The 13,761-nt window shown below is 43.5% G+C and overlaps 1 protein-coding gene across 1 annotated transcript in view; it reads right to left on the bottom strand.

The window, feature by feature from the left end:
- Smap2 (small ArfGAP2) overlaps positions 1-13,761 on the bottom strand; it is a 49,166-nt gene that overhangs the window by 19,515 nt on the left and 15,890 nt on the right. The window contains exon 2 of the mRNA XM_048434539.3: positions 1,429-1,562. Within this exon, the coding sequence (XP_048290496.1) occupies positions 1,429-1,562 (134 nt within the window). The remainder of the gene's footprint in view (positions 1-1,428; positions 1,563-13,761) is intronic.

The following is a 13,761-nucleotide window of genomic DNA, read 5'->3' as shown; positions in this document are numbered from 1 at the left end:
CTCTAGGCAGAAGTCTCTGAACAGTATAAGAGAGGCAGAAGCTAGATGAAGGGCAGCATGCATTTGTGCCCCTCTGTTCTGTTGGTGTGAAGCAACCAGCTGCTCAAGTTCCTGCCAGGACATACCCAAAATAGTGGCTTGTAACCTAAAGTTATAAGCCAAGTAAACCCCAAATAAACCTTTTCTTTGCTCTATGTTGTTTTTGGTCAAGGTGTTTTATCACAGCAACAGAAATAAAAATAGAAAAAAAAAGTCATTCGTCATTTAGACTACAATGGTCTGTAAATACAGTCTGAAGTCATTTCTAATGCCTCTTCAGACACAAATAAAACAAAACCTCTGATCTCTACCATTAACTTCTAGCAAGTGGTTTTCTTTGGATCCTTCTTCCTTGATGTCCCTGCCCAAAAAGAAAATAAAATGACTTCAATAACGTGTCTTAATATAGGAAGAAAATAAAGAACAATGAAGCTACATAAAGGAGCAAATCTCTGGCCATCCGGCAGAAGTAATTTATGTGTCACTCCCAGCCAACCAAGCTCACAGCATGCAAGACTGATACAGCATTTCAGAGCATAGCATCACTCTAAGGCTGGAAGCATAGCTCAGATGCACAGCTCACGGTATCTGCCTGGTATTATGAGGCCCTGGTTCAATCTCTAGAACAAGGAAGAAAAATGAGTAGTCTACAGTTTAGAAGGCTTTTGGATTTTTTGTTCTTAGTGCTGGGGATCAAACCCAGCAAACTTCCTTCAGACTAAGCAAACACGCCCTCACTGAGCTATACCCTCAGCCCATTGTTTAAATGATTGCCTACATCTAAAACTACGAATGTGGCCGGGCAGTGGTGGCGCACGCCTTTAATCCCAGCACTCAGGAGACAGAGGCAGGCAGATCTCTGTGGGTTTGAGGCCAGCCTGGTCTACAAGAGTTAGTTTCAGGACAGACTCCAAAGCTACAGAGAAACCCTGTCTTGAAAAAGACAATAAATAAATAAGTAAAAATAAAACTACAAATGTTGTATCTGTAAATGCCAAAAGTCTTAAATGACCACAGGTGTCTTGAGACAAGAAAGACACACGTGCAATCTCAGTACTTGGGAGGATGAGCGAAGTGCAGAAAGAGTTAGAGGCCTGCTTGTCTCAAAGCAACAACGAAAATAACAATTTGCTGGGTGTGGTGGCACAGGCTTTTAATTCTAGCACCCAAGAGGTAAAGACAGGGAGATCTCTGTACATTACAGGTCAGCCAGGGCTACACTATGAGACCCTGTCCCAAATAAACAAAGTAAGAATTTGACAAACGTGTTTGAAACTAAATTTCCCTCTTCCCTTCTCCTCCCCTCCAGAATCAGTTTAGAGTTCTCCTGGAACTATTCTTATGGGGGTGGGGGGAATAAGAGAAGCTGGCCCTCCATTGTGCTCGTACCTGGATCTGTTCCTGAGTCCACTGGTCGAGGTTCACTGATTTTACCCTGGATATATGTACCCCCAGATTCCTGTGGATTCCAGCACACCGAATGCAGATAAACACGCCAATGTTCCAGGAGGCCCATCGTGGCCCTATGAAGATGGAGACAGGGCAATCAAGTACAAATTATGAGAATGTCCCAGCCCATCTGTGCTACTGAGATTATCAAGCAACATTTCTGCTAAAATCAAATGAGAGAGACTTTACTGTAATCACCTTTATATTGACTTTATTCATTCCTATGGATCAATGTTTGATTTTCAGCTTAAACGGTTTGCAGAGCTGTGCGGTGACCACCAGTCTAATTCCAGAACAGTTTGATCACTCAAGCCCCAAGGTGGCCCTCCCCAGCCACCCTTAGCTCCCAGTTCCTGGCAATTACAGATCTGTTTTCTGACTATGACTTGCCAGTTGCAGACACTGAATCTACATGGAACTAGGCAATGTGCAGACACAGGACAGGCTTTCAGTGTCTAATGAGAGTTAAAATGCATGCTACTGTACGTTGTTACTTGGATGAAGAACACCACCAATAGAGTGGTAGAAAACCATGTCACATTCTCTCTAGCCTGGACCTCACACCAACAGGGGAAGACACTGCGAAGTGTGAGGGGCCTGGATTCAGCTTTCTCCTAGGGAAAAGGATACTCACACTGCAGGCCTGCCAGGCTCATGCTGAAACTGAAAACGCTGTAATCCTCTCCTCTCCTCCAGCCTATGAAATATGCATCCACAGTAACCTAACAGGATCCTCTCCCCTAGCCTGGTGTCCCCATTTTACCCAACTTCAGAATTATCTAGATTCAGAATTACCAAATAATGTAACTATTTGAATGCTTATTGGTACAAAAAAGAAATCTCAGATGTGAATTTTAAAAGCTGTGTCAGAACCTCCCAACCCCTGACAGTTCTCTGCTCCCTAATAATATCTCTGGAAAATCCCCCAAACTCTTCATAATTTTATGTGGAAAAAAAGTCACTGTTATATGACAACTGCCAAAGACTGACTGAAAAATCTGACATAGTTCCTTCTCTATCATTCCTCAGAAACTGATGGCATAAATTAAGCACGGTATCAGAATCAGAGGCTGTGATAAAGTGTCCAAGTGACTCCAGTACTGACTGCCTCATACAGAGATTAGCAGGGCCTGTGCTTGGAATAAGACTCCCGTTCTCTGGGAAAAGACAGTTGTCCAGTCTGTGTATTTTCACAGGTGTTTTCATGAACAAATTCTAGAATCCTGTGGGAACTCTTAGAAAAATCTGAATCCATAATTATTACCGGAAAGATATAATTTTGGTTCAGGTAAAGCTCATCATGGCAAAATACAAAAACACAGGAGGCACACATCCTCCTAGTCACCACCAGAGGGTGCTCTCTGCTTGCAAGGTTATTGCTATTCATTTGCCAGGCTCAGGTTTATCTTTTAAAACATCTTCAATCTCTCCAGGTTCCATAAACAGACACGCAATGACTCATATACTTGTTTCTGGTAGTGGGGTGTCATGCAGATGTAAAATGAACGAGGTTTCTCACGGTGCTGAATTTCTGGTTTTGTGAATAGTTTTCAGAATTCCCATATGAGCTTTAAAACTTGCAATGGAACCAAATATCAATATTTCATGCTTCTCTGGCATTTTTCCTTTGTTCTAGATTCTGAAGTCTAAAAACCAAGATAGTTAAGATGGGGCAAACGAGACAGCTCAGCAGGTGAAGGTGCTTGCCACTGAGGCTGTGTAACTCGGAATCCACACAGTGGAAGGAGAGTGCACTCCCACGGGTTGCCCTCTGGTCTCCACACACACAATAAATAAGTAAATTAATAACGATTTTTGAAAAGAATATTAGGCTAGCTGCTTCCTGGGTCGAAGTCGAGATAAAGCCGTTTCCAGTCATCCAAGACACCGGCACCACTGTGAGGTTTCTCCAGATTCTGAGTCTACACCCTTGCAAAGGCCCCATAACAGAAATACAGGCAGCTATCTTTTAGTGAGCAATCAGATGACGGCCTTCTCTTCCTCTCCCACGGACACTCCTCCCACGTTCCCCAGTGCAATAGTGACACTTCTCCTTCCTACCTCACTCAGTCACCCATCCTCCCCAAACCTGAGTCTGAGTCGATGACTTCACATTCTAGGCAAGAGCTCAGCCACTGCCCTACAGCCTGAGTTCTGAGTTTTCAGCATCTAGACTTCCTGGTCCCCAGCTGCACAATCCATAGGAGACTGTGTAATGAGGAAGAGACAAAAGATACTTATGGGCTAGGAGTAGAGCTCAGCGGTAAATCGCCCGCCGAGTATGCGAGACTTTGAGTTCAAGGCGCTCCCCCTCCCACAACTTACACGCTGACAACACGAGGAAATGGCCTAGTTATCTAAAGTATAATTTGTGAAGCCAGAAAAGGCCTAGGTTTGAATGCGACTCCCATCAGTGATGATACATATGACCTTCAGAGACTTCTACATCCTAGGACTCAGTCTCCCCATCTATAAAATGTGTATAACATCTACCTCCAACGCCTAGAACAGAGAGGAACAGTAAATAACAATTGCACATAAGAACATGGTACAGAATGAGGATTCTAGAACACATTTCCCATTCACCTCCACTGAAGAGCCAGTCAATGGATTCGCATGTGTGTCCCAATGGAGTACAACACTACTAGGGGTTTGTTTTGCTCTTTCCCTAGCTGGCCTCAAACTTGTAGCAATCCTTCCTCCTCTGCTTCAGCAGAGTTAGGATTAGAGGTATGTACCACTACACCTGGCTTCCCCCACCCCCTTTACTTTTAAATAAAATTTGTGTTTTATGATATACATTAAATTATAAAATACACTTATGTGGGCTCACAGCTTCAGGTCTTAGCTTATCATGGTGAGGAGAGGACAGCAGAGCTCGCCACACGCTGATTAAGAAGAGAGGATGTCTGCACCAGACAGGCCCCATTCCATGTGGACTGTCTGTGGGGCAGTCTACACACATACACATCTTCCCTCTGTAGTTAATCTTCCCTAAATTTATTAATCTCCCAGGTATTCATAATCCATTCAGACTGACAAGATTAACATCTTCTTTACTAGTATTAATGGCTTTACAGATGCCAAATGAGTTGGGCAGTGGTGGCGCATGCCTTTAATTCCAGCACTTGGGAGGCAGAGGCAAGCAGATCTCTGTGAGTTCAAGGCCAGCCTGGTCTATAAGAGCTAGTTCGAGGACAGGCTCCAAAGCTACAGAGAAACCCTGTCTTAGAAAAAAAAAAAACAAAAATAGATGCCAAATGAGGGTATAAAATGGCTCAGCAAGTAAAGGCATTTGTTGCTAAGTTTGATGAGGAACCCACATGACGGAAGGAGAGAACTAACTTCTCCAAGTTGTTTTCTATCTCCATATGTATGCCATGGCTTGTGTGCACATGTATGTGCAGTGTTTGTGTGTACATATACAAGATAAGTACATGCCAAATGAAATAATAAACTTATAGACATATTAGCTGTTAATGAAACTAAAACAGTTCATGAGCCTGGCACTGGGACAGAAAACTAGTTTAAATGTGACAATGTCCTGGTTGGTTTTTGTCAACTTGACACAAACCTAGGCATATCTAGGAAGAGGGAATCTTAATGGAGAAAATGCCCCAATAAGACTGGCCTATAGGTAACTCTATGGGATGTTTTCTTGATTAATGGTTGAGATGAGAAATTAAGTAGGGCTACAAGAGGTATGTTTACCAGTTTGTTTGTGGGGATATTTTGTTTGTGCTTTAACAAATAAAGTTTGTCTGAATATCACTCGTTAGGTGTAGAGACCTGTACAGACAGGAAGTGATATGGCTGGATGGAGAGAGGAATACAGGATGGGAGGAGACAGGAGCTCAGCCCTTTTTCAGCTGAGGAGTTAGCAAGGTAAGAGTTGGCTGTGGCTTGCTCCTTTGTCTCTCTGGGCCTTCAGCATTTACCCCGATATCTGGCTCCAGGTTTGGGTTTTTATTATTAGGATCAGTTAGAACTCAGGAAACACCCATTTTTATTTATTCAAAAATGGCATCCATTCAGTTCCCTATACTAAAACAACAGTACACAGTAACTTCTGTAAATATAAGCAGTTTAAGGAGCCATGAGACTAAAATAGGGCTTGTCAATCAAGCTCTGCTCTCAGAATACCCTGCAAGAGAAGCCGCTTGTTCCCTCTGGGCAACAAACAGAACGTTGTTTTTCTTTTCTTTTTTTTTTTTTGGTTTTTAGAGCCTATCCTGGGACTAGCTCTTGAAGACCAGGCTGGCCTCGAACTCATAGAGATCCACCTACCTCTGTCTCCCAAGCACTAGGATTAAAGGCGTGCACCACCACAGCCCAGCCAGAATGTTGTTTTTATGTCTGTCAAACAGGGACATGGTCCATGTGCAAAGTCAAGAAAAGAATAAAAGTTAAATTTCCTAAATGTCTGAGACAAAGAAAATGGAAATATTTCTTAGATCACTAAGGAGTTAAAAAGTCAGAGGTGCCAGATAGTGGTGGCACACACCTTTAATCCCAGCACTCAGAAGGTAGAGGCAGACAGATATCTGTGAGTTTGAGGCCAGCCTGGGCTACAGAGTTTCAGGACAGCCAGGGCTACACAGAGAAACCCTGTCTCGAAAAACCAAAACAAAGCAAAAGTTAGAGGTACAAGGTCTGGAGAGATGGTTCAGCAATTAAGAGCACTGGCTGCTCTTCAGGTTCAATTCCCAGCACCCACACAGCAGCCTTCATACATGCAGGCAAAAAAGGCATATAAAATAAAAATAATTTATAAATCATTGAAGACCCTTCAGGCCAGCAGTTCTCAGGTTGTGGCACCTTTGGGAGTCAAATGATCCTTTTACAGGGGGAGTACATCAGATATCTGCATATCAGATATTTACTTTATGACTCATAACACTAGCAAAATCACAGTTATTAAGTAGCAACAAAACGTAATTTTATGGTTGGGGTCACCACAACATGAGGAGCTGTACTAAAGGGGTGTAGCATTAGGAAGGTTGAGATCCACTGCTTTAGGCAATCATCCGGCTCTGGAGTGACTAGTGAGTTAGGGACCACCTCAAAAGGTAGTGGGTTTACTGTGCCACTGTTAGATGGCACAGACTGCTAGAGATGCTTGCTCTGGCTGGGTTCCATTCATCTGTCTGGACCACTTCCATCTCCCAGGGCTGCTCTTCACTCCTAGATTTACATGAAATATGCACGACAAAGGTGGAGGCTATGAGATTTTAGCAGGGGGGAGCAGTGCTTCTTATAGTCAACCAAAATACAAGCCAGCTGAGTCAACTTAATCAAGGTGATCAATAAATGAACAGATGCAGTAATTGGATTGCTCTGATGTCAGTGGAGGTGCAAAGCAACTTTGCCTTGTACCAGGGAACAGGAAAAGGTTAATGAAACAGAGCACTGTCTAGTGCTCACAGATGGAATGATACTCAATGGAGATTCATGCCTATCTCAACAGTCAACGGAGCTTTTCTCAAAACACAAAAACTTAAAACGTCAAGAAATCACTGAAGTCTTAGGCAAGAAATGAAGAATGATTCCTCGTCTTTCTCAAGTGGTAGCTTTGCTTACAAACTGTGGAGCTCCCTTGACTTTCCTCAGCTCAGGCAAGGGAGGGCCACAAAAGAAAATGTCACTGAAAAGCACGAAAGGATTCCAGAAAGGAATACAGGTCCATGGCTCTAACAGCCAAAGTGCCAGGAAATAGCACCAGGAATTCCCCACGAACCCTAGGAAACCTAAGTACTCCTCTGAACTAGTCCAGACGCATGAGGTTATCTGCCTGATCCCAGCAATCCACAGAGCTAAAGATAGGCTAATCCTTTCTGTGACTTTGTCAACTATTTCCTAACCTAGATTAGGTTATCTCTAAAATCTAGCTCTTTTGAAAGATAGTTACAAGGCCTCTAAAAATTCATTAAAATGCTAGGTCTCTTGGTGTGGTTCTACAATTCTAGCTAATGGCAATCCTGTAATCCCAGCCCCTGAGGCAAGAAGACTGCAAATTCAAGGCCTGCCTGAGTAGCTATGTTTGACAGTGTCTTAAAATAATAATAATGGGTTTTCTTTTCTTTTTAGTTTTTCAAAACAAGGTTTCTACACAGTGTAGGCCTGGCTGTACTGAAACTTGCTCTGTAAACCAGGTTGGCCTTGAACTGAGAAATCCACTTGCCTCTGCCTCCCACCTCCCATGTGCTGGGTATGCACCACCACCGGCAATAATCATAGATTTTAAGGGAGGTAGCACTGGTAAAGTGCATGCTTGAGGTCTTGAGATGGATCTCTAGCACACACATATACACACACGCACGCACACACATACACTAATATTTTAAAGTACAACACTAACAAAACAAAGTACTAAACTAGGTGGTTCCTAACTGTCACAAACTCTACAGCTGTACATATGGGAACACCACGGTGTATCTCATGCACATGGTAAGCAATTTCCATGTCAGTAATGTCTTAACCTAAAACATATGCGCAAGGCCTTGGAATTAACCCCCAGCACCAGAGGAAAGAACAGTCTGTCTAGATGGGTGGCCGTACATGGCTGTGGTAGTGCTATCTAAAATTTTGGGACAAGGCCCAAGTCTCTTGGTATTTCCCTGGGAAATTCTTCTGATATGTGCTGCTATGATTTTTTTTTAATGTTTTTTTGAAACAGGGTTTTTCTGTAGCTTTGAAGCTGTTCCTGGAACTCATTCTGTAGACCTACCTGGCAATGAACTCAGAGATCCGCTTGCCGCTGCCTTCCAAGTGCTGGGTTTAAAGGCATGAGCCACTACCGCCCAGTTGATTTTTTTTTAATAAAGTGCAGATATATTTTAAGGAAAAAGGAAAAAAGCTGGTCAAATGATTTCCTGCCTGTGTTGAAGAATCTTAAGAAGTCAGTAAGAATGGATGACTCGCAACCAAGGACATCCCCAAGCTACTTGCAGTAGAGACCAGTCCTCTAAACTTACAAAGCACTAAGAACAGTCAGTTTGGGTTGTTGTTTTGAGACAGGTTCTATGTAGCACTGGATGTCCTGGAACTCACAGAGATCTGCCTGCCTCTGCCTGCCCAGTGCTGAAATCAAAGGTGTGTGCTACCATGCCCAGCGAATATTGTAAAATGTAATGAAAGAGCCAGATCCCTATTCTTGAAATCCTAGTGTGGGAAGTCCTTCTGTCTATGTGTTACTTTTATTGGTTAATGAATAAAGCTGTTTTGGTCAGTGGCTTAGCAGAATAGGGCAAGGAGGGAGTTCCAAGCAGATAGAGGATAGAGAGAGTAGATGGAGTCAGAGGGAAGCCATGTAGCATAGCCGCCACCTCCAGGGACAGACACCTCCCCTGGAGCTTGCTGAAACTTTACCTGTAGCCGCGACCTCGTGGTGATCCACAAATTAATGGAGATGGGTTACTTTAGGATATAAGAGTTAGCTAGCAAGCTGGGCGGTGGTGGCACACGTCTTTAATCCCAGCACTTGGGAGGCAGAGGCAGGCGGAGCTCTGTGAGTTCGAGGTCAGCCTGGTCTACAAAAGCTAGTTCCAAAGCTACAGAGAAACCTTGTCTCGAAAAAAACCTAGCAATATCCTTAAGCTACTGGCCAAACAATACTGCAAATAATATAGTTCCTGTGTGATTATTTCGAATCAGAGAGGTTGAGAGACATACTAGCAGCCTCCCCCAACAAAATCCTAGTTGTCAAGAGGTTAAGGCAGGAGAACTGTGAGTTTTAGCCCATGTTGGACCAAACAACAAGACCTTGTCTCAATAAAAAAAAAAGAAAAGAAAAGAAAGAAAGAAAAAAAAAGGCAAAGAAGGAAAAAAAAAACAACAATCCAGCTCTAATTTAAATAACTCTTAACCAGAGAAATGGCTCAAAGAGTAAATTATTCGCTGTCAAGTGAGATGACGACCTGAGTTCGAATCCCCAGGCCTGTGAAGTGGGATGCAGTAGAACACATCTGAATCCCACACATCTATTCTACAGCATGATGGGATGTGGAGATGGAGAAATCCTGGAGCTCACAGGCCAATCAGCCTGGAGCATGCAAGGTGAACAGAGACTTCCCTCAAACAAGGTGGAAGGCAAGGGCTCCTGAGGTTGACTTCTGACTACAGGAATGTGTCATGGCATGCACACACCCATACATGTGCATGTACTCTCTCAATCTCCCCCCCCACACAAATATGCACATAAGTACACGCAAAATAGATAAATAAAATCTCTTGGGATAAAAAAAGCACAAACAACAGGGCTGGAGAAATGGCTCAGTGGTTAGGAACAGTTGCAGAGGACCGGGGTTCAGTTCTGAGGGATTCAGCACCCCCTCCTGGCCTCTTTGGGCATTGGGTATGTATGCAATACACTTATATACATACAGGCAAGATATTCATATACATTTTTTAAAATATTCATATACATTTTTAAAAAGCATATAAAATAGTAATACATAAAAACCTAGTAGGGATATTTTTGTGAAATGACATTATATAGAGGAATGACATAATGTTAATTTAAACCACATAGAATGTCAGAGGAATAGACGTCTACAGTGTTTCATGTCCCTCGGCCAGCCCATGAGTTTGACTCTAGCTAATTCCCTCTATACAAAGACCCTGCTTAAAGCATTTATGAATAAGCTAGAAGAGTGGTGGCTGGGACATGCTTCTCTGTAAAGGGGGGGATGGACAAAAAATAGCTGCTTTCATGAAGGGCAGGAAGGAGGTTACTTCATGAGGAGCCAAACAGTGAGACTATCTCAGTACAAACGATTGTGTTTGGCTTGAAGGCTCCATGTGGGCAATTACTCCAGCAAAGGCTCAGCTGGACTAGAAGCAAAGCCTGCCAGAACCCCAGCACAGAGACTAACACAGGCTCAAGTGTCAGAATCATGGTACTGGCATCCCAGCGCATCCCTGTGAGGATAACACAGAACACGGTCTCCTTTACTGTACACAATTCTGAACTGAGCCAGTGAAGACTGAATTCAGAGTTGATGGGAACAAATCCAATGTTATTCCTAAACTGATATTTTATAGCAACTGTTAACAAGCAGAAAAGTTCAACCTCTTAGGGTCAATGCCTCTGGAAATCCAATACAGTCCAATCATCATTTCAAGGAATAGCAGCAGACTGATGGAGCCTTCCCACTGGGAGGGAGGGCACAATTTTTTGGAATAAGCCACTAAAGAAATACGATATTGAAACTGACCCATGAGTTGCTCTTCATCCTCTATCCATGGGATAGATTCCTCTCCCTCTACCTAATGATGACAAGTTAATTTCTTCCTTGGGTAGCTGTAGGACTAACTGTCACAACACTGGATTCTCACACAGGACCCAGTCCGGATCCATGATTCACACTGCTGACTTGATCGTCTCTACAAAGAAATGCTTTCATGCATGCCAGCCACTACCTCACCCAGCCACACTAATAGCAGATAAGCAGGGAAGGACTGCTGAGCTGATAGCAACATAACCACTTCAAAGTCAGTTAGCTGCAGCTGTATTTCAAAACTTGGTATAATCACTAAAGTCCCTCCACAGAATTCAAACTTGCTGATAATACAGGTAAGAGGAAGCAGAGGAACAACATGACTATTGGCAGTAACCCCACCCACATCCAAAGAGTTCCCCCCTTTCTTATCCCTCCAGACCTATGGTTCCCAGCCAAAGCAATTTCTACTTTAAAGAAATATCTCTAGAAATTTTTGGCTGTCACAACTGGCAGGAAGTAGAAACATGCTAGGCATCTAGAGGCCAAGGAATGCTGATTTAAAAAAAACAACAACAACAAAATACACAGGGCAATCCCCATCCCCACAAGGAATTACCAAAATGTCAAAATGTCAATAGTACTGAGGTCAAGAGTGCTGGTCTAGAGGAATCAGTCTTTTTTGTTTTTGTTTTTCAATACAGAGTTTCTCTGTAGCTTTGGAGCCTGTCGTGGAACTAGCTCTTGTAGACCAGGCTGGCCTCACAGAGATCCACCTGCCTCTGCCTCCCAAGTGCTGGGATTAAAGGCGTGCGCCACCACCACCTGGCTTGAGGAATCAGTCTTAAGTCTTTACTTTGGAAAAGGCAAGAGAGAAAAACACGACAATTCTGCAGAGCAGTCTTCTCTTGTTCTGTGACAGATAGGCAAGGCATTTAGAGTGGACTGTAGCTTGTATGGATACTCTATAGGCCCATATGTCAAAAGTTTGGTCCCAGGGAGATGGTGTAGCACTGAGAAGCAGGGCTTTATGAGAAGTCTTTAAATCATTGGGTGCCTGCCATCAGAGAGGGTTGTGAGACCCTAGACTCACCCTCTATGCTGCTTCCTAGTTTGGCCAAACCGTGTGCTCCAGGCATGATGTACTGCCTTTGTCTTGGAGGGACCCTCCAGAACCAGAGTCAAAACAAAGCCTTCTCTTTTTAAAAAACTATTTTAGACATATTTCTTTTATGTGTATGTGGATTTTGCCTGCATGCATATATGTATGCATGTATGCTCATGGAGGTCAGAAGAGGGTGTCTGATCACCTGGGACTGGAGTTACAGATAGTTGGGTGTAAACTGCCATGTGAGCACTGAGAACTGAACCTAGGACCTCTGCAAAAACAGATAGCACTCTTAACAGCACCCCCACCACCCCAAGCCTTTGCTCTTTATAATGTAATTGCCTTGGATGATTTTTCTTTCTTTCTTTCTTTCTTTCTTTTTTTTTTAATTAGGTTTGTTTGTTTATTTTGAGACAGGGTTTTTCTGTGTAGCCCTGGCTGTCCCAGAACTCACTCTGTAGACCAGGCTGGCCTTGAACTCCAATTTCCTCTGCCTCCTGAGTGCTGGGATTAAAGGCATGCGCCACCATCATTAGACTTTGGGTTTTTCATTATAGTGATAGAAAGCTGACTAATACAAACATAGTATTCTAAAACCTTAGAGATTTTTCTAGTTAAAGCACAGTTGAGAAACTGGAGAGTTCAAGCTCACTCAGAAAGGATCATCCGCTGAACTGGAATTAGCATCATCTTTACACACCTTAAACGTATCAGAAGTGTTATAACAGTCATTACTAAACTAATACCTCACTCTGCAGGTACCTTTTGTATTATAACATGATGGTGCAGCTAGGAAATGGACGTCCAAGACTGAATGTGAAGACTCATTCTCAGGTTTTCCATCCATACCCCTCCACTAAAAAGGAAGCCCAGAAGAACAAGGGTGGCACACTGGATCTCAGGACCCAGCAGTCAAGCAGAGGAGGTCTCTCAGCCATTCCCAGCAAAGCACAGGCTTTTCACCCAGGCAGTGGCTCTATACAAAACCTGAGCCAACAGATGAAATCTGTGACCCGAAAAGGAGCACAGTGGCTTTCCCCACACATCAGAGGAGACCAACGAATGGCAGACACATAGAAAAGCAGAGCCATTTACCAATCACAACCATATCTACACAGGTTAGACAGCTTCCTAAACAAACAGCAGCACAGAAAACAATCCTGGGATCAAAGTACAAATGGCTAGTCCAGTGACATGCTGAATGTTCATCACCGAAACAGCCCTGCCTGAAAGGTGATCAGAAGGTGGAGGTCTGCCCTTTCACAGAGATGACCCATCACAGCGTTTCAAAGCTAGGACATCAGAAGCAAGTATGAGCTATACATATGGAAAGACTTGGCATGGGGCAGGGCAAAGAAGCCAACCCTGCAGAGAAGGATCTGCACAGGGATCTGTATGCAGAGAGCAGGGCAGGTCTCTAGAATAATAATCACAGCTTCCGAAGAGCCAAAGGAAGGTTGAGGAGCCAAAACAAGGTTCTTTGGCTAAGCAAACCTGTTCCAGTGGGGACTGAGAGTTCCTAGAACTGCTACAAGGTTATAATTTCACTAGAACAATGTCTAAATATTTACCCCGTCCCACAAAAGGGTTAAAGGACTGCTATTTCAGCCTCCAGTTTCACACCCCTTGCTACATTTCCCCCAGATGATACGTCACACTGAACCTCCTACAGAGAGAGGGTAATGGATTGGCTTCGTGACTGGTCCCAGCTTTCATGTGGCACAGATGCCAGGAGCACACAAATGAAACGCCGCAAAGAAGTAATGCCACAAAGCAGTCACGAGATTCACCTCTCAGCTTCCTAGAATGTCACAAGTCTCCAGCCATTCGTGCCCACAGTGTGAAGGGGACTGTTAGGAACCAAAAGAAGAGTAAGATCTGAACACACAGTAGCAGAACAACTGTGTGGTGGGCACAAAGACACTGCCAGACAGTACACATCCACTA

Source organism: Myodes glareolus, chromosome 3 (genome assembly GCF_982192425.1).
Source record: "Myodes glareolus chromosome 3, mMyoGla1.1, whole genome shotgun sequence".
Taxonomy (NCBI): Eukaryota; Metazoa; Chordata; class Mammalia; order Rodentia; family Cricetidae; genus Myodes; species Myodes glareolus.
Note: the sequence above shows the minus strand (reverse complement) of the source record. Positions and strands in the feature narration are given on the sequence as shown.